Here is a 22,276-nt window from a genome sequence, read left to right on the forward strand (position 1 = left end):
CGCTTAATAGGTGGTGAGTAAATATTTGCTGAGTGAATAAATATCAGACTGGTGCATACTGATGTTGACTTGAATCAAAATGTAGTGTAGGAAGACTTGACATTGTTAGCATTCAGTTGTGTTTTGAGATTTTTTAAAAAGTTGAATTTTCAACTGTCAATGTTCTTTTAAGGACTATAGTAAGCCTATTGTTGTGCTATTCTGAATGTAACATAGGTCAGATCAGGACCCTTGACGTGGAAGTGGCTACATAAAGTCTGAGACAGCACCAGCATGGGATTCATCCCCAGGTGGCAGTACTCTCCCACGATGCCACCTGGTCCGGCAGTTCTGACTTGAACCTGAGCCGTGGGATCATGCTGGGTAACCAGCAGGGGGGAGTGTTTCACTGAAAATTTGTTTATTGGTTCGGAAAATACAATTTTGGGTGACTTACCCAGGTCTACTTAATATCTGCTCAAAATTAAAGAACCCCATTTATTTCACCTCAGTGCTACAGGGATTGGCAGATACCCCCAGAAATTAAAAGGATGAGTTTTTAATTGCCAAGGATTAAACTTTCTACCATCAGTCTTTAAAATCTTAACATACATACAAAGTAACATAAACAAGTTCGAATTGCTTAATTCTAATGAGTATGACCTCATTCCTTTAAATTTTTTTTTACAGACATATTTTCGTGTGTGGATGTTTTGTTTTGGGGGAGTTTTTTTGGAAATGAAAGTTTCCTTTCTTCATGAATAAAATAATGGAAACAGGGAATGCTGTGCTTCACATAATGGAGGAGATAACATTTTTCCACAGCTTTAATCAGAAATTGAGTTTTACTCTTAGAAGATTGAATTCTTCTTAGGAGCCATTCCATTCCCAGGAATCTGTCCAATGAAGACCAGTTTCAAGATTCTTCTTGTTTGTATGTACTGGTGATCGGCCAGAGTGGAATTAGACTTTGTTTTCATCAACTTAAACTTAAATTTAAGCAGTAAAAGCAGCAGTCACACTGATGAAAAACTGGACATAGGACATAGCTGAGGAGGGCTGAGGATGGTGAGGCCCCTTGTAGTTGGCTTGATGTGAAAGCACTTGTTCCCTTTCTCCTTCCTTAATGTTGGTATTTATGGAATGAGTGAAATAACTCACTGGTATGTTACAGGCATAATCTAGGGCAATACCTAGCTCTGAAACACTTAGCAAAATCTGTTGTTTTTGAGAACACGTCACAATATTTGCTTCTGGTTGAGTCATCAGATAATGCTAATTAAATGTGTACTTCTGGGTAGATCGTAAACAATGTTTATTGATAGTAATTTATTGTGGCTGTTAAACTCTTCAAGTATGTTAATATATTTGTCCCACACCTCTGAGATTTGCTCTTTCATCGATTTCTCTTTAGAACTGATTTCAATGTTTAATCAAAGCTCGCAAGCCCAAGGATGTTGCACATTTTATTGCCAGTCCTGCGGTGAAGTCATAATAAAGGACAGGTAAGGAATGTATTTTACATTGATTAATTCTGTGCCTGGCAATGGTTTTCTTTTTTTCTATCAGAATTGTTGAAGTAATTACCAGGGAAGCTGTATATGGCCTTAGAATGAGAGCCAGCTTAATGTCACTTTGAACAAAATCAACCATAAAACTCTCTAGCAATCATAGAGCAGTTAGGCCTTCTAAAGGTGACAGAGGAGAACATAGCATGCTGGTTTTGAGGGAGGAAGGCTTATCTTGATGGAAGCCTGTGCTGATCACTGAAGCATGTCTCTTCCGAAAAGAGGCATGGGCTCTGGTGCATGTTTTATCCATCATGTTGGAGAATGAGGTTTTTTCCACATTAAGCGAATTTTCTAAATCCCAGAGGCTCTTGCAACGCATCTTTTTATTTGTCCTATTTCTATTAGTCCCTTTCGAAAATCCATTTCCTATTTCCCTGCTTATTAAAACAGAGCATACAGAGCACAAATTAACCTTTTCTTGATGATTAGGTTAATCTTATTACCTGTCCTTGCAGTGTGCTGTGATTACTCTGTTGAGATGCGAAAAGGCCTTTTGCTATATTCTTTGTATTCCCGAGGTGTCTCTTTTCGTTAGTTTTTCCATCTTCTCCTTTCCTTCTGTCAACCTACTTGTTGGGCTTTGTGCCCTTCCCCTGAGTTTTCAGCTTCTAATCATTCATAGGTTGGAAAGACAGATCAAAACCTTATTGTTGTTAACCATCCTTAAAGAAAGAAGTTAGATTTTTTCATTAAATATGTTTCCTCTGAGACGGGTGCCTGAGACTTACCTGGGGATGGCTCCTTCTCCACTTCTGAAAACTGCTCCTCTTTCAGTGGTCCTTGTCTCAGTGAACGCCAGACTCTACCTGCACAGAGCCTCCTCTCTCCCCTGGAATGTGTCCCACACCCCCTCTCTCCCTCTGGTTAGCTCCTACCTAAATTCATCTGACAGGGCATCTGTTGCCAGGAGCCTTCCCTGAACCTTGGGTTGGTTTTTATGCTCCTTCCAGGTCTATTTGCCTGTCTTCCCATCTGAGCTGCAGGTTCTGGGATGTTGGAATAGTCTTATTGACCTGTATCCCTGTATCCCTTACCTCCTCTCATATTTAGAGTGCAGTGTAGGGTAGCGGCTAGTGGTAGAGATTCAGAAGCCAGACTGTCGGGTTTGCATCCACCATTTACCAGCTGTGGCTCTGGGCAAGTTACTTAACCACTCCATGCCTCAGTTTCCCTATTCAAAAGTATAGCAGACAACAGGAGCTACCTCATGGTTCTGTTGGGAGAATCAAGTGGATTTAAATGTTTATAGCAGTGCCTGGCACATAGTAGGCATTCAGTATATGATGGCTACTGCTATAATTATTATTCTTATCACCGTCAGCCCTAGCATCAGGCCACAGTGCCTGATGAATAGTGTACTCTCAATAAATTCTTCCTGGGTTGAATTGAATAAACAGTAGGATGTTTATTTTAGCCTTCCACCAGCCTCTCTTGCTTACTTTCTGATTCCTGGCGGTGCCCCAGGTAGATGAGATCATGGAAAGTTACCCTAGTATAAGTGGGGGGATTTTGAATGGAGCACCTCCGAGTGATTATCTTGGGTAGGAGATGAGGTGACTGAATCCACGGAAGAGAGGAGAATGTCCTTGCTCAGATTACCTACGGGCTGAAGTTGCTACAGAGTATACAGTCCATGACAGACCCACTGTAGCCTGAAATGTCCAGAGGATTCCACTTCGTGTTGTAGTTAAACTCAGAAACTTGTGCTTCTTTCAGTCTGTTTCAGGCTTTGGTTGAATTCTCACATGAAGTTTCTGGAACATGCATGCCTATGCAACAATGGGAGGACCTAGTAGTCACAGAAAGAGCAAGTGAAATGCAATGTAGCCCTATTTCCTTGTACTGCTCCCCGTAAGGGCTATGCTCATTCATTATTGGCTGATATTTGTGTTTCCTCGGGAAGGGATGATATAAAAAAATGGTTACCTGTAGCGATTTTTCCCATGCAGGAACTAAATCTTCTGTTTTTGTCAGTCCTTTTTCTGATTGTGGAATTGAGAAGGCCTTATAGGTGAACCTGGAGGGACAGTTTCATTCTCCCTAACCATGACCATCTGGAGGCTGAGTGGTGTAAAGCAGGAGTGAGAGAATGGGACCTTGGGTTTGAACTCCAGCCTCACCACTTAATAGCTGGGGAGCCTTGTCCGTGTCACCTCAGCCACTTCTCAAGTTGACATGAGTCGTCTTTGACATGTCAGGAGGCCGAATCTTGGCAATGGAGAAAACTTAGGAGCTTATTTAGGCCTAACTTCCATTCTAAACAGGAACTCCTGTTGGATTTCTTCCTCTTTGTAGAAATTCAAACCTGACCTATCACTTCCTGCTTAAAATTCTATAATGCTTCCGATTTGTGTTTCTTCTTAAGTCGACATAATAAGGCCTGTTATCCAAACTTGTCGGAAGAGTTAAAGGCTGTCATATATATGATAGCAAAAGCTTGACAAGCTCTTTTTAGTTGGTTTTGTAGACTCCTTCCACCCCCTTTTGCATTTTGGTCTTATTAGCAAACTAGCAAATTATCTTGTTTAGTGTGTCAGGTCATTTTTTTTTTTAAGATTTTATTTATTTATTTGACAGACAGAGATCACAAGTAGGCAGAGAGGCAGGCAGAGAGAGAGGAAGGGAAGCAGGCACCCCGCTGAGCAGAGAGCCTGATGTAGGGCTTGATCCCAGGACCCCAGGATCATGACCCCAGCCGAAGGCAGAGGCTTTAACCCACTGAGCCACCCAGGTGCCCCTGTCAGGTCGTTTTGATTCAGGACTCTGTTTTTAAGGTGTGCCAGGAAAATGACCTTCCTTTCTCCCTTTTTCTTTCTGAGAAGATAAACATTGACTTGACTTAGCCCTTGCCTCACTTAAACAAGGCTTACCTGAAAGCCTTTTCCTGTCACACTGTGTGTCTGGCAAGTGTATTGAACAATGCAGAGAAATCTTTAGTAGGAGATTCAAGGCTTTGCTTACATTTCACTCTTGGGCAGCATGCCCCATGCCGGTTTGTTGGAAAAACAAGCATCCTCCAGTATCTGCACAAGGACTTCATGTTGACTTTGCATTAAACCCAGTGGTCTTCTCATTTCTCCCTCAGTTATCTGTTTTATGTGGGTGGTAAGGACAGCTTTTGTGCTTGTTAAATAGAAAACAAAACCCAAAGAGGTTTATGTGTCCTATAATCAAACCCAACTAACTGTAAGCATCTTTTCCAGGAGGGCACCTTGGGTTAGGTTTATTTATCTGTACCAGAAACTCCTCTGATAAGCAGGTGGAGGAGAGATAAGATCTGCATACTGGCTAGCCTTATTATCTAGGAATAAGTCACTTTAATTTTCTAGGCCTCAGTTTGCTTATCTGTAAAGTGAGTTGGATTAGATACAACTATAGGAGTCCTACCAGCGGAAAATCCTGTGATGAGTGAACCCCGTAAAGTTGTACCTTGGGTTCTGTGATTGATGGTCATTTGGAAAGTGCAAGACTAATCCTTATTCCTTTTTTTCCTTTATTGAAATTATTCTCATCAAACAAATTATAGAAATAAGGTACAGAAGACTGTTTAATCTATTAAGATTCATTAATGGCTTTTAATACCTATTAGAATCAAGGTGCATGAAATCTGCTAATTATAGCAATCTTTTTTTCTTAATTTAGGAACATGTGATTTTAGCCATCTGTTTTGGTCATTTGAAAATAGATAATGTCTCATTTCCTTACCATAAAATTTTCCAGTTTACATTTTTACTTGTTCAGAGTATTTGTATAAAAATTGTCTTAACTTGGGCACCTGGGTGGCTCTGTCAGTTAAGCATCTAACTTGATTTCGGCTCAGGTCATGATCTCAGGTTCATGAGATCAAGCCCCATGTTGGGCTCCATGGTCAGTGTGCAGCCTGCTTGGGATCCTCTCTCTCCCTCTCCCTCTGCCCCTTCCCTCACTCTCCCTCGCTAAAAAAAAAAAATTGTCTGAACAGGTATGGTTTTTGATTATGCTAGGCCCTAATACCAAGTAATAATAATGACAGAATTCACTTTTTTGAAAAATAGTCTCAGAAACAGCTGCATGTTCATCGTGTTTAGAATTTGTTTGTATCTCCTAGAAATAAATTCATGCCAGATGTGAGTTACATATATCAGTTGTCCAAACAGACTTTCAGACATAAAAGCTTTTGATTTTCAGTTCATTTGTGAGGTCTCCTAAGGTCTCTGGACAGGCCTTCCTCATTCCACCTGCACCAGCAGAGCTGGGTTGTCAGCCAGCAGTTAGGGAGGCCTTGAGAACTCTAGAAGGAAACAAGTAGAATGGACTTTATGGAAACATAAGAGATGTCAGAGTATCCGACCAATTGGTCCACTTGACAGGCCAGCTATAATTACAGTCTGAAACTAACTCCTCCTAATGAATGCAGTCACTTTTCTTTGAAAGAGAACAAAGAAGGGAAAAGTACAGGCACAAATTAGATTGTTGATAACATTTTTGGGGAAAAAAATGATACTTTTATGAAGTCTAATTGTACTATGTACATAGTACAATTAGACTTCATAAAAGTATGTACATAATGGTAATAAAACGTAAAGTTTGGTTCATAGGATTTGTTGTCCACCAGTTGGGTATTACCAGTTGAAGTTATCTTAATTTTTGCAGCCATATTTTGACCTTTACATATTTGATGTTGTTCTTAAGATTCTTAATGTCCACTTGGTTATATAATCCAGTCTGTGAAGGCTCTATGTGTGTTACCATTGTTATTATCACTGAGTAATGGTTGATTTTAGAGTTGAGGGGCATTTCATTTTCTTGTCTGCATGTTTAGCATCATCAATCAATAGCATTGATTAACATTGTGTATTTTATTTGTCCCTAGAGCTTGTGGTTAAGATGCATTAAAAATAACTAGCAAATTTTAATTTATTGCAAACATGTGTTGTTGTTCATGTTATTTTAAGCTAAGAGATAATTCAAGAAATCACTTCACTCTTTTTCTGAGCTTCAGCAGGTCTTACCTAAAAAATGCCTTGAAAAAAATGGTATCTATTTTATTTTGAAAGTTCTCCTGGGAAGTAGATCATATCAAAGTTTCAGAGTTTTCGACAGATATACTTCGAGTAGAGCTCTGATTATAATACATCCTTTCTTCTAAAAGGTTTTAAGTTTTTCAAAATACCAGAAAAATTCTTTCTGTTGTAAAAACACTTTTATCTTTGCAATGACTTGTAAATTAGGCACTTTCTTGCTCCTGATGTCTTATGTAGATAGTTATGGGATATAATACAGCTTTTATTCACTTTGATACAGGCTCAAGTTCAGTTTGAAATACCACATTTTGTGCTAATGTGCATCAAGTCTCCCAGATCTCTGTCAATCTTGGTGCAGTTTCCTCTCTGTGACCACGTGTGAGATTTTGGCATCAGTGTCTTTTGCACTGTATTGGGAATCTGCTCATTGACACTACATGTAAAATGTCAAGAGACAGAGAATCTTAGTGCTGGAGAAGATTTAGGAGCCTATTTAGGCCTGTTTCACACTCTAAACAGGTTCTCTTACTTGCTTCTTTATAAAAATTCAAATCTGACCTATCACTTCCCTGCTTAAAATTATGTGATTCTTCCCACCTATCTCTAGAAACCAGTCCCTACCCCTTAGGTTGGCATGTCACACCCCACACAGTTTGCCCCCATCCCACCTTTTCTGATGTTCTGCATTGTCAGGGGAGGGAATGTATTCCAATGGAAAGAATTCAGTTTTGGAGCCCAGAAGACCTGGGTTGAGATCCTGCCTTTATTCATCACCTCTAGCTCTGTGAACTTATACAGATGATTTAACATTTCAGAGCCTATCTTTCCTCCTCTGTAGCAGGGGAATAGAAAGTCTTACCTCATGAAGTTGTAGTAAGCGTTAAAGGGAATAAGGTGTGTGTAGTGCCCACCAGAGGTCTCATGAAAGTCAGTTAAATATGCAGACTCATGGGGCGCCTGGGTGGCTCAGTTGGTTAAGCATCTGCCTTCAGCTCAGGTCACGATCCTGGGGTCCTGGGATCGAGCCCCATGTCAGGTTGAGCAGCGAACCTGCTTCTTCCTCTCCCTCTGCCCCTCCCCTTACTAAGTTGTGCTCCCTCTTTCTCTCTCTCTTGAATAAATAAATGAAATATGCAGACTCACAACACTACCGCATGCCACATTTCTTGCCATCTTGCCAGCAGGGCAGCATCAGGAGTTCTGTCAGCAGGAGTCCTGTAGCAGGGGACTCTTGTCTTCTTATGTGACATAGTTCCAGGTATAAAGCCCAAGATCCACAATCAAGCAGGTGCAGGAGCTACCCTGAGAAGAAGCCTCATGATCTAAGCAGCCAGTATCTCTTGTAACAGTTCTTTGGCATAGTTTCTAGGGTTCCTTGCAAAGAACCATGTTCAGGCAAGTCCAAAGCATGGCACCCTTATCAGATATTTGCAGCTCACTCATACTTCCTTTCAGTCCAGATGCAATTTACCAGTCAGGGGTCATTTTTACCATAAGTGATGTTGCCTAGCAATATAATTCATGCCTACCATCTACCTGGTTTCCAGGGCAACAGAGCTCGCTGATTAAACCAAAAGTGAGATTCTCAAGCAGCAAGGGAAAAGGTTTGTTAACCCGTTTATCCCAGTGTGTAACAGACCCAACAAGGGGCCTATAGTTATCGGGTTATAGTTATCCATATGTGCTTGTTCATTCCTTTAACATGTATTTAAGAACTTACACTGAGTCAGGTACTGTGCTAGACACGAGGAATACAGTTGTAAGTTAAACAGTTACGGTGCTCATCAGTGATAGCCTTAATTCCTTTTATTGTCTGAAGAACTATTTATCTTTCAAAGGTCAGCTCAGGTATTCTTCTCTGAAATCCAGGTACACTCTACTCCCCTAGCATGTTGTGTTTGTTGCCCTGAATCTGTGGGTTGGTTTTGTGAATCCATGAATCTCCTAAAGTAATATGCAGATGTTGTGTGTATGTGGGAATATATATCTGAAGAAAGGACAAAAGCTTTCATTAAATTTTCAAGGGTGTTTAAGCTGTTCCCTCTCCCAACTCCCTGTGAACTTAGAAACATTACTTTTTTTGTTGTTTTTTTTTTAAATTGTATTAACATATAATGTATTATTTGCCCCAGGGGTACAGGTCTGTTAATCATCAGGCTTACACATTTCACAGCACTCACCATAGCACATACCCTCCCCAAAGTCCACAACCCAACCACCCTATCCCTATCCTCCCACGCCCCGCCAGCAACCCTCAGTTTGTTTCATAAGACTAAGAGTCTTCCATGGTTTGTCCCCCTCCTGATCCCATCCTGTCCCACATTTTCCCTCCCTACCCCCCCTCAGCCCCCTGCCCTGCCCCTCAAATTCCTCATATCAGAGAGATCATATGATAATTATCTTTCTCTGATTGACTTATTTCACGTAGCATGATACCCTCTAGTTCTATCCATGTAGTTGCAAATGGCAAGATTTCATTTTTTGATGGCTGCATAGTATTCCATTGTGTGTATGTATATATATGTGTGTATATATACATATATACATATATATATATCAATCATATCTTCTTTATCCATTCATCTGTTGATGGACATCTAGGTTCTTTACATAGTTTGGCTATTTGTGGACATTGCTGCTAGAAATATTCAGGTACATGTGCCCCTTTGGATCACTACATTTCTATCATTAGAGTAAATACCCAGTAGTGCAATTGCTGGTTCCTAGGGTAGCTCTATTTTCAACTTTTTGAGGAACCGCCATACTGTTTTCCATTGTGGCTGCACCAGCTTGCGTTCCCACCAACAATATAGGAGGGTTCTCCTTTCTCCACATCCTCGCCAACATCTGTCGTTCCCTGACTTGTTAATTTTAGCCATTCTGACTGGTGTGAGGTGGTATCTCATTGTGGTTTTGATTTATATTTCCCTGATGCCAAGGGATGTCGAGCACTTTTTCATGTCTCTATTGGCCATTTGGATGTCTTTGCTGAAATGTCTGTTTATGTCTTCTGCCCATTTCTTGATTGGATTATTTATTCTTTGCATGTTGAGTTTGAAAAGTTCTTTCTAGATTTTGGATACTAGCCCTTTATCTGATATGTCATTTGTGAATATCTTCTCCCATTCTGTCAGTTGTCTTTTGGTTTTGTTGATTGTTTCTTTTGCTGTGCAAAAGCTTTTGATCTCGATGAAGTCCCAATAGTTCATTTTTGCCCTTGCTTCCCTTGCCTTTGGTGACAATTCTAGGAAGAAGTTGATGCAGCTATGGTCAAAGAGATTGTTGCCTGTGTTCTCCTCAAGGATTTTGATGGATTCCTTTCTCACATTGAGGTCTTTCATTCACTTTGAGTCTATTTTTGTGTGTGGTGTAAGGAAATGGTCCATTTACATTCTTTTACATGTGGCTGTCCAGTTTTCCCAACACCATTTGTTGAAGAGACTATCTTTTTTTCCACTGGACATTCTTTCCTGCTTTGTCGAAGATTAGTTGACCATAGAGTTGAGGGTCCATTTCTGGGCTCTCTATTCTGTTCCAGTGATCTATGTGTTTGTGTTTTATGCCAGTACCATACTGTCTTGATGATTACAGCTTTATAATAGAGCTTGAAGTCTGAAATTGTGATGCCACCAACTTTGGCTTTCTTTTTCAACATTCCTCTAGCTATTTGGGGTCTTTTCTGGTTTCATATAAATTTTAGGATTATTGATGGTATTTTGATAGGGATTGCATTAAATGTGTAGATTGCTTTAGGTAGTGTAGACATTTTCACAATATTTGTTCTTCCAATCCCTGAGCATGGAACATTGTTCCATTTCTTCATGTCTTCCTCAGCTTCTCTCATGAGTACTTTATAGTTTTCTGAGTACAGATTCTTTGCCTCTTTGGTTAGGTTTATTCCTAGGTAGCTTATGGTTTGGGGTGTAATTGTAAATGGGTTTGACTCCTTAATTTCTCTTTCTTCTGTCTTGTTGTTGGTGTATAGAAATGCAACTGATTTCTGTGCATTGATTTTATATCCTGACACTTTACTGAATTCCTGTATGAGTTCTAGCAGTTTTGGGGTGGTCTTTTGGGTTTTCGACGTACAGTATCATATCATCTGCAGAGAGTGAGAATTTAACTTCTTCTTTGCCAATTCAGATGCCTTTTATTTCTTTTTGTTGTCTGATTGCTATGTTGAATAGCAGTGGTGATAGTGGATGTCCCTGCCGTGTTACTGACCTCAGGGGAAAACTCTCAGTTTTCCCTCTTTGAGAATGATATTTGCTGTGGATTTTTCATAGATGGCTTTGATGATATTGAGGTATGTACCCTCTGTGCCTACACTGTGAAGAGTTTTGATCAAGAAAGGATGCTGTACTTTGTCAAATGCTTTTTCAGCATCTATTGAGAGGATCATATGGTTCTTGTTCTTTCTTTTATTAATGTATTGTATCACATTGATTGATTTGCAGATGTTGAACCAACCTTGCAGCCCAGGAATAAATCCCACTTGGTCGTGGTGAATAATCCTTTTAGTATACTGTTGGATTCTATTGGCTAGTATTTTGGTGAGAATTTTTGCTTCCGTGTTCATCAAGGATATTGCTCTGTAATTCTCCTTTTTGATTGGGTCTTTGTCTGGTTTTGGGATCAAGGTAATGCTGGCCTCATAAAATGAGTTTGGAAGTTTTCCTTCCATTTCTTTTTTTTTTTTTTTTCCCCCTTCCATTTCTATTTTTGGGAACACTTTCAGGAGAGTAGGTATTAATTATTTTTTAAATGTTTGGTCGAATTCCCCTGGGAAGCCATCTAGCCCTGGGCTCCTGTTTGTTGGGAGATTTTTTTTTTTTTTAAAGATTTTATTTATTTATTTGACAGACACAGCACAAGTAGGCAGAAAGGCAGACAGAGGGAGAGGGAGAAACAGGCTCTCTGCTGAGCAGCGAGCCCGACATAGGGCTTGATCCCAGGATCCTGGAATCATGACCTGAGTTGAAGGCAGCCGCTTAACCAACTGAGCCAGCCAGGCGCCCCGCTCAGAATATGTTCTTATAATTGCTTGTATTTCTTTGGTGTTGGTTGAGGTCTCTCCTCTTTCATTCATGATTTTATTTGGATCCCTTCTCTTTTCTTTTGGATAAGTCTGGCCATGGGTTTATCAATCTTATTAATTCTTTCAAAGAATCAGCTCCTAGTTTCATTGATTTGTTCTACTGTTCTTCGGTTTCTATTTCATTGATTTCTGCTCTGATCTTTATGATTTGTCTTCTCCTGCTGGGTTTAGGCTTTCTTTGCTCTTCTTTCTCCAGCTCCTTTAGGTGTAGGGTTAAGTTTTGTATTTGAGACCTTTCTTGTTTCTTGAGAAAGGCTTGTATCACTATGTACTTTCCTCTCAGGACCGTGTTTGCTGTGTCCAGAAGATTTTGAACAGTTGTGTTTTCATTTTTGTATGTTTCCATGAATTTTTAAAATTCTTTAATTTCCTGGTTGACCCATTCATTCTTTAGTAGGATGCTCTTTAGCCTCCATGTATTTGAGTTCTTTACAACTTCCCTCTTGTGATTGAGTTCTAGCTTCAGGGCCTTGTGGTCTGAAAATATGCAGGGAATGATCCCAGTCTTTTGGTACCAGTTGAGACCTGATTTGTGACCCAGGATGTGATCTATTCCGGAGAATGTTCCATGTGCACTAGAGAAGAATGTGTATTCTGTTGCTTTGGGATGGAATGTTCTGAATAGATCTGTGATGTCCATCTGGTCCAGTGTGTGATTTAAGGCCTTTCTTTTCTTGTTGATCTTTTGCTTGGATGATCTGTCTATTTCAGTGAGGGGGGTGTTAAAGTCCCCTACTTTTATTGTATTATTGTCGATGTGTTTCTTTGATTTTGTTATTAATTGATTTATATAGTTGGCAGTGCCCGTTAGGGGCATAGATATTTAAAATTGTTAGATCTTCTTGTTGGACAAACCCTTTGAGTATGATATAGTGTCCTTCCTCATCTCTTATTATAGTCTTTGGCTTAAAATCTAATTTATCTGATACAAGGATTGCCACCCCAGCTTTCTTTTGATGTCCATTAGCATGGTAAATGATTTTCTACCCCCAAACTTTAAATCTGGAGGTGTCTTTGGGTCTAAAATGAGTTTCTTGTAGGCAGCATATTGATGGATCTTGTTTTTTAATCCATTCTGATACCCTTTATCTTTTGATTGGGGCATTTGGCCCATTTACATTCTAGGTAACTATCGAAAGATAGGAATTGAGTGCCATTGTGCTGTTACTGTATATTGTCTCTGTTTCTTCTGGTCTGTTACTTTTAGGCTCTCTCTTTGCTTAGAGGACCCCTTTCAATATTTTCTGTAGGGCTGGTTGGTTTGGTGTTTGCAAGTTCTTTTAAGTTTTGTTTTTCCTGGAAGCTTTTTATCTCTCATTCTATTTTCAGTGACAGCCTAGCTGGTTATAGTATTCTTGGCTGCATATTTTTCTCATTTAGTGCACTGAATATATCATGCCAGTCCTTTCTGTCCTGCCAGGTCTCTGTGGATAGGTCTGTTGCCAATCTAATATTTCTACCATTGTATGTTACAGACCTCTTGTCCCAAGCTGCTTTCAGGATTTTCCTTGCCACTGAGACTTGTAAATTCTACTATTAGATGATAGGGTGTGGACCTATTTTTATTGATTTTGAGGCAGGTTCTGTGTGCCTTCTGGATTTTGATGCTTGTTCCCTTTGCCAAATTAGGGAAATTCTTTGCTATAATTTGTTCCAATATACTTCTGCCCCCCTCTGTCTTCTTCTCTGGGATCCCAATTATTCTAATAATGTTTTGTCATATGGTATCACTTATCTCTTGAATTCTCCCCCTGTGGTCCAGTAATTGTTTTTCTTTTACTCAGCTTCTTTATTCTCTATCATTTGGTCTTCTATATCACTAATTCCCTCTTCTGCCTCATTTATCCTAGCAGTAAAAACATCCATTATTTTTTGCACCTTATTAATAGCTTTTTTTATTTCAGTTTGGTTAGATTTTAGTTCTTTTATTTTTCCAGACAGGGATTTTATTTTTCCAGTAAGGAATTCTCTAATATCTTCCATGCCTTTTTTGAGCCCAGCCAGCACCTTGATAATCATCATTCTGAACTCTATTTCTGACATCTTACTAATGTCTGTATTAATTAGGTCCCTAGAGGTTGGTACTGCCTATTGTTCTTTTTTTGTGTGGTGAGTTTTTCTTTTTTTTTTATATATTTTTTACTTATTTATTTGACAGAGAGAGAGATCACAAGTAGGCAGAGAGGCAGGCAGAGAGAGAGGGGGAAGCAGGCTCCCTGCTGAGCAGAGAGCCCGATGTGGGGCTCATTCCCAGGACCCTGAGATCATGACCTGAGCTGAAGGCAGAGGCTTAACCCACTGAGCCACCCAGGTGCCCTGTGGTGAGTTTTTCTGCCTTGTCATTTTATCCAGATAAGAGTAGATGAATGAATGAGAGAACAAAATACTAGAAGGATAACAACGACCCCAGAAAAACATACATTAACCAAATCAGAAGAGACCTGAAACCGGGGGGAGAAGAAAGGGGAAAAGAAAGAAAGAAAAAAAAAAAGATATATATATATATATATATATATATATATTTGTGTGTGTATAATATATATATGTATGTATATGCACACACCCATATAAATATTAATGTAAATATTAGATTAATATTTATATTAACATGAACATTATTAATATAATCTAATATATTAATTATTAAAATTAAGTATTATTTTTATTTTTAAATATGTTAATATTCATTATATTAAATATTAATATAATATTATTAATTTGATATAAATATGATTTATATTAGACTCTAATATAAATATTAGACCAGCAAATAGAACAGAGCTGCACCCTTGATTTTGGCTGTATTTGGTCTCTTAGAAGTAACTACCTCCCAATATTTTAAATAAAGAAGAACTTATATATATACAAAAAGAAGGGCAAACACAATAAAGGCATGGAATATGACCATAAAGATGAAAATTTAAAAAGATTTAAAAAAAATTTTTTTTAAAGATTTTATTTATTTATTTGACAGAGAGAGATCACAAGTAGGCAGAGAGGCAGGCAGAGAAAGATGAAGGGAAGCAGGCTCCCTGCTGAGCAGAGAGCCTGATGGGGGTCTTGATCCCAGGACCCTGGGATCATGACATGAGCTGAAGGCAGAGGATTTAACCTACTGAGCCACCCAGGCACCCCTAAAAAAGATTTTTAGAAAGGAATTGATAAGATAAGAAGTTGGTTTTAAAAAAAGGAGGAAATAATGTGATCAGGGTGGAGAATAGAACAAAGCCATGCACTTGATTTAGGGTATATTTTGATCTATTAGAAGAAATTGTATGCCAAAATTTTAAGGGGAAAAAGACCTATATGTATACAAGAAATAAGATTAAATACAATGAAGGGATAAAATATGACTATAACAATGAAAATTAAAAGATATTTTTGAAAAGGTGTTGATAAGATAAAATAGTTAAAAAAACATTAAAATAGGAAAGTGGAAAATTTAAAAAGTAGAGTAAGAAAAAAATAAATTAAAAAAATTTAACTTTGAAAGACTAAAGGATCATGGGGAAAAAACCATGAATTCTATGTGTTGCTTTCCCCTAGCTCTGGAGTTCTGCAGTTCTCATTGATCTGTGAACTTGGTCTTGGCTGGGTGTTCTTACTGATCTTCTGGGGGAGGGGCCTGTTGCAGTGATTCTCAGATGTCTTTGCCTGAGTTGGAATTGCACTGCCCTTACCAAGGGCCAGGCTAAATAATCTACTTGGGTTTGCTCTCAGGAGCTTTTGTTCCCTGAACACTTTCTGTACAACTTTGGAGGATGGAATGAAGATGGAGGCCTCCCAATCTCTGGCTCTGTAGGAGCTGAGAACTCAGGTTCCCCTCTCCTCAGTGCGCCCTCAAAGTAAAGCAGTCAATTCCTCCCATCTCCCTGGTCTCCGGCTGCACTCTGAGCTCACCCGGCCTGTGACTGAGTGTTTTTATCTCAGGCGAATGGCCCCATTTAGAGTTTCCAAACCCAGGAGATTCCTGCAGCATGCTCCTGCACTGGTCCTTCTGGAGGAGGAAGGAAGGAGTCTCCCCTCCTTAGATCTGCTGATTGTGGGGTCCCTGCCTGAAGAGCAGTGATATGACTGTGCCTTGGATCATGGTTTAAATTAATCCCGAGCTGAGAGCCCACTGCTCAGCTTTGTCTCTGCTGCCATTTACCCTGCTCCATTACCTGGGACCTCTACCGCACTCAGACACCCCATATCTTTCCATGACCCCGTGGGTCCTGAGACCACACTGACCCAGCGAGGGCTACACCCCTGGCTTAGCCTTTGGAACGATGTCCAGACTTCTAAAAGTTCCAATTTTATGCTGCGCTGCTCTCTTACTTGCCAGGAGCCGGCCCCTCCCTGCCGAGGTCTATGATCCCATCATTTAGAATTCGCTTCTCTGTATGTCCTACCTTCTGGAAAGTGGTGGATTTTCTGTTCCTGGTGTTGCTGCTCTTCCTCTCTTCTATCGCCTGTTGAATATGTTGGTGTTCAGAATGGTTTGATAAATAATCTAGCTGAACTCCTGGGACCTGATGATATCTTGGTCTCCTATGTCTCCGCTATCTTGCTCCTTCTCCCTAGAACCATTACTTTGGTATGAGCATTTGTGATATTTATATTATAAAGTTTTATTATTTGCTCATAGGTCTATATCTCCTGCTGGAACCCTGAGTGCCTTGAGAGAGGGAACTGTATTAATATTTTTTGTCGACTGAATGCCTACTCATAGAAGACTTACAAAATGGTTGTTGAAAGAATCACTTAATATCCTAAACAAGCTCAGCAGCTTGAGTGATGCTACTAGGGTACATTTCCTAATTTGAAAGGGAAAGTTCTTCTTTATGTTAAACCAAAATCAGTCTTTCTTCTTCCTATTTGTCCTCTGGATTCATAAATTAAATGTCTACTCTCTTCCATATTGTAATTGTCTTTTTTCTTTAGATTGACACATTTTAATATATTTTAATTTTATATTGATATAAGAACAGGAAGAAAGAGATCTAGAAGAATAACCATTAAATAGTAAGAGAGTGAATCACATTATATTTACTAATCCCTCTCCTCGATCCCTGATCAAATAGCCAAGAAGCAATCCATGAGTGCACTTGCTGGTAGGGCTCTAGGTGGAATGTTTGATGGTTCCCTGGGTTTGTTGTTGCTGGTGGATCCAGAATTACTGGGTAGAGGCCTGTGGTGGATCAGTGCAATGGAGCAGCTGTTAGCCTTTGTGGATCTTGGCTTTGGGCTAATGCTTGAGAAGCTGGATGAGGTGGTCATGGAACTGCTGCCCAAAGACCTGCTTCCACAACTCACTTTCCAGAGACTCCAGTGGGAGAAAGTAGTATGTTCACCTGTCATTTTCTTATTGGTGGTTCTTTTTTTTTTTTTAAACTTTTATTTACATTCCAGTTAGTGTATAGTGTAATATTATTTTCAAATGTACAGTTTAGTGATTCAGCTCTTCCATACAGCCCAGTGCTCATCACAACAATCCCCATCACCTACTTAACCCATCACCTTACTCCCCTCCCCTCTGGTAACCATCAGTTTGTTCTTTGTAGTTAAGAGTCTTTTTATGAGACTCATAGTTGAGGAGATAAAGGAAAAAGGATTAACATGGGGGAAATCATTAAAAAATGAAACATTTGCATCTCAAATATTTTAACTTAAAACATGCAAATGTATATTAATTTACTAATATTTTATTATGGAACCAGTATCTTTTTGTTGAACATGACTCCACTGTTGTGTAGCTTTTATTTTTACTATCAGATATTTCATTGTTAACCCTTTTATCTACAAGTTCTAGTTTCTGTTTTCTTAAATGGAAGGAGAAGTTAGACATTCTTAAAGCAATGGAATTGTAGACTTTTCTAGATTTTTACTCTTCCTCCCTTTTTCCAATGTTCTATTGTTGTATCTTCCATGTCTTACCAATTAATTTCTTTTTTTTTAACAACTGGCTTTTATTTTGTCTGAAACTTTTAGTTTCAGGGGAATAGCAATTTGTATTTCCTTGGTTTACATACTATTTAATTAAATTATGTAACTAAAATAAGGTATAAGTGGCATAAACAGGTCTGTGATCAAATACAGTTGACTCTTAGCATATGTTTCTGTGCATAGGAACAGAGGTGTGCAAGTATTCAGGCTGCTTTAAACATTCGCACTACTTACTGGCATTAAGAAGACCATGAACATGTTTTTATTCTCAGTTTTTCTCAGGATTAATTATTTTGAAGTTTCTTAGGATTCTGCCCATATTTCTTCTCCTCGTAGACTATGGATCTCCCTAATTTAGAGTAGAATAGAGATAAATCATGTTTAGCTTTTCTTCTGATAAAGTCTGAGGTATCAGTTGTTATCCAGAAAAAAAATGAAACCATTGGAAAAAAAAAAAACCAGAACTGGTAACAAATATAAGGGCCTACTTAATTGTGAGGCTCTTTTAAACATGAAAAGTAATAGTAGAGTAGAGCTTAGTTTCTTTCCTCTCAAGTGTGGTCTGGGCTTAGTAACTCATTTCCAAGGAATCGAGTTTGCAAAGGGAGGAATAGTAGCTTTATTAGTGGGGAAACCTGGTAGATACTGGCTGGCCAAATTTTCAAGTTTAACAGCACAGTGATAAGTCATATTGATTGAGAGAGTGTACCCTCTGATAAAATGTGCTGAGAAGGTCACTTCACTTCTGTGGTATCTTTCCCAAACCTGTAACCCCAGTCTAATCTTGAGAAAACATCAGACAAACTTAAATTGAGGGATATTCTGTAAAACACCAGACCCACTGCTCTTCAAAAATTTCAAGGTCCTAAAAAATAAGGACAGACTAAGAAAATGTAGCAGACTAAAGGAGACTAGGGAAACATGATGACTAACGGCAGTATGTTATCATGAATTGGATCCTAGATCAAAGGAAAAAAGCGCAGTAATGGAAAAACTAGGGAAACCCAGATAAAGTCTGTAGTTTTGACAAATCTTCCACGGTTATATAAGATGTTAACCTCAGAGAAAGCTGGGTGGAGTGTATATGAGGACTGTCTATACTGTTTTTGAAACTGTTCTGTAAATTTAAAATTACTCCCAAATAAAAAGTTTATTGCAAAATAATTAATGGGAGAAATCACAGAAGAAAGGGTTAGGTAATTTGAAATTTAAGACAAACCAAATTAAAGGGCAATAACATTGAAGAAGTATTTGTCAAAGATGATGGATGAAGGCTAATATTCTTAAGATAGAATATACTTTTAAAAATTAGTAAGAACATACTAATACCTCATTAGAAAATAGTCACTGATCACAACTCATAGAAGAAACATGCTGGTCAATAAATATGAGAGCTAGTTCAATCTCACTAGTAATTAAAGAGTTGCCAATTAAAGCGGTATATATGGAGAATATTTTCACCCCTTACGTGGAAAAGTGATAGTATTCTGAAGAAGGTAGGTGGAAGAATTATAGATTCATAAAGCCTTTCTGAAAAGCAGTTTGCCGATATGTGTGGGGTTTTAAAATATGGATATCATTTGTGATTATGATCTCATATTTGCAAGATTTTTTTCCCAAGGAAATAGTCAGATATGTATACAAATTTTTTAACAGGAAGTTTCATCACAGGGTTGTTGATACTGAGAAACTGAATACCCACCAGTAAGGGAATGATCTAAAAGTTTTGGCAAGCCTGTAGAATAGAATGGAGTCATTAAGAATCATAATATAACTAAATAAACAGTGAAAGCAAGATACAGTTGGTGTATAACTTCTGATCCCAGACTGCATACATGCATACAGTTATGTTTCTTGGAAGGATTGCAAGGAAATAACCCATCATTTACAAAGTAGTTACTTGTCTTTGGGTGGTAAGGAAAGGGTGATTTTTATTTCTTTTATACCTTTATACATTTTCAAACTGCCTAGGGTAAGTATATATTACTTTTGTAATCTGGGGGGGAAAAATCATCATTGCAGACAATGTGGTTAATGAGTTTCTTTTATCTTTCATGCTGATTTAATTAAGACAATGCTACATTTCCATTTTGTTCTTTAAAAATTGTTCTTCCTCTCTCTACTAGGAAGCTCCTCCGGGTGCTCCCATTGCCGAGTGAGAACTGGGGAGCGCTAGTTGAAGAATGGTGTTGTCATCCTGACCCCTTTGCTAATAAGCCTCTTCATCCACAAGAGAATGACTGTTTTATTGGAGACTCTTTCTTCTTGGTGAATTTAAGAAGTGATTTATGGCAGCCAAGACCTGAACTAGCCCCAGTGGAGACACAGTGTCCTTCTGAGAACCATTTTAAATTGGTAAAATATCTTTTCAAAATAAATGCTAATTTGGAGGTTGGCTTAGAAACTGGCTTCTCCTATCTTTTCTTAATTACAGCATGCTATACATACTGTTCCAAGGACCAAAATCCATGATTTTCAACTGTCTCTATTCACCAACTCTACTCTGTTGATAGAGGAAGAGCATATGGCCTTAGACCAGAACAGCTTAGGGCTGGAGGAAGAGGACTTTTTCATGCATAGAATTGGGTTTTACAAACCAAAATGCCCTACTTTCTTGTTTTTAGGACAACATACCATAATCTATATAGTCTGATTTGAATTAAAAGTGTTCTTTTATTCCATGATATGTACTATACAGTTAGGCCTAGGTATTTCCCTGTGTCTGCCCCTAGTTAAGACTTCTGTTGTTGTCATAAAAGCAGATGCCATCAGGAAAAAGAGAAAGTGGAGGGGTCCAAATGTGGAAATGAAGCTTGTGCTGCCAACTCCAAGTTGGTGGTGGACCATGTGAGGTCAGCTGCCCCTTGCTATAGAAGTTGCTTTAAGGAGAAAGCAGCTTCCTTTCACTGCAGAGAACAAGTGGTTTACCTTACTTTAAAAGAAAATCAATGGCATTGACTTGGCCCTTGTGAGAAATCATTCTCCTGATGGCAAGTCAATACAGATCTGATTTAATAAGTAAAGAAAATCATTGCCAGACAATCTTCGTTTTAACATCTGATTATCAGTAGGAATAAAAGCATTGTACATTAAACTTCATTTAATTTTTGTAACAAAAACTGAACCACTTCAGGAAATGTGCATTAGTTGGGCAGCTCTCAGGTTTTAAGTTAGTTTATAGAACTGTTTTATATTTTGAGGGCAGATTAAGGAAGTTCATCAAAGATTGAAGTTATCAGAATTATTTAAGTGCCTTATCTCTCACCATAAACACCCATCCCTTTACCTAAATATGGTTCGTTTAAAATTATAGTACTTTATCCTTGTATAGTTTTCAAAAACAAATGGTAAGAAGTTAATATAAATCTGTTATGTTTAAAATGGTTATGTTAAAATCATATTTTAACCCACTGAGCCACCCAGGTGCCCTTTAAAATCATATTTTAATCTAAATTTATAGACTAATACTTCACTGTCCTATGTGTTTTAACTTTCATTCTCACAATTAAGCTCTAAATTTTTAAAATATTTGCAAGGTGTGAATGGAAGAGGAGAGGAAAAAGATTAAATGAGAGAAACCATGAGTTTCCCTTCCCTATATGGAAATATATTCTTCACACTTACGTCTTTATCAGTTATATGATGTCATTTACAAGAATTTCTCTTAATTGTGAACAGCCATCCTATGTGTTAAAGGAAGACCCTTCATATTCAGACGGCACAGTGTTTAGTATCAAGGAGACTGTGGGAAACTCCTGTCATGACAAGCTGCTTTGACGAGATTGTTTCCAAGTTAGCCTAGATGGAAGTTCTCTTTAATTGCATATCGCAGCCGTTGAAAGAGTATGCCTGTGACCAAAATAGTAACATATACTTGGAGGGACTGCTTAAACAGTGCTCTCAAGGCTCCTGTGGGAACAAGACTGTGTGCTCTGTGCTATTGAAAACCTATTTCTCATATCGCCAAGTCTAGCCATCTAGCAGGGTTTTGAAATGTCACATGGTGACACAGCATCCTAATGATATCTCTTGGGAAACATTTTTTTTGGCGAGACAATATCAAGGGTCCTTAGAAATTGAAACAACACAAAGGGAAATAAAACCGAGGACAGGAGGCTAATCCACATCTCTGAGCAGTGGTGCCGTCTCTCAGATATATTGATTTAATTAGTCTACAACAAGGTCCTTCTTTGATGTTTGCTCTGTCGATGTCGAGTTCCCACACTGTTAGGCTGCTTCACCGCACAGCTTGCTTTATTATTTCCTTTAAGGACCAGTCAAGAGAAATGCATTACGAAACAGAGTTTCTCTTTCAACAGAATTTCGAGTGCTATCATATTTTAATTAAAAAGCCTCATTTTAAAAATAGCATAAACAAATAAAATCCAACACTTATTTCTTTCCCTCAATACCCTTTTTGAGTATACAGTATGTTATTTGTGCCTGTTAATGTGGTAGTATATACCTTTCTTTTGTTATCAAGAAACTCTTGAAGATTTCCTTATTTCTTGCATTTATTTATTGTTATGCTATTTTTTTGTGTCTACCAGCATCTTATAATAGGATGATAAAGATGGCACTTTAGCCTTTTATAAGATTCATAATAGTATTCTAGACTTAGAAAGTATAGTCACACTGTGACTTCAAGCTGTTTTAAGGAACAAATGAAATTGAACTTTGATTATATTACATCTGGC

The 22,276-nt window shown here is 38.4% G+C and overlaps 1 protein-coding gene across 3 annotated transcripts in view; it reads left to right on the forward strand.

Annotated features, from left to right (window-relative positions):
- The window catches only part of UBE3D (ubiquitin protein ligase E3D), a 158,087-nt gene that overhangs the window by 12,119 nt on the left and 123,692 nt on the right, over positions 1-22,276 (forward strand). For all 3 annotated transcript variants that reach the window (XM_080805554.1, XM_080805556.1, XM_080805555.1), the window contains 2 exons: positions 1,394-1,484; positions 19,706-19,934. In XM_080805554.1, the coding sequence (XP_080661680.1) occupies positions 1,394-1,484; positions 19,706-19,934 (320 nt within the window). The remainder of the gene's footprint in view (positions 1-1,393; positions 1,485-19,705; positions 19,935-22,276) is intronic.

Source organism: Martes martes, assembly GCF_963455335.1.
Source record: "Martes martes genome assembly, chromosome: 6".
NCBI lineage: Eukaryota > Metazoa > Chordata > Mammalia > Carnivora > Mustelidae > Martes > Martes martes.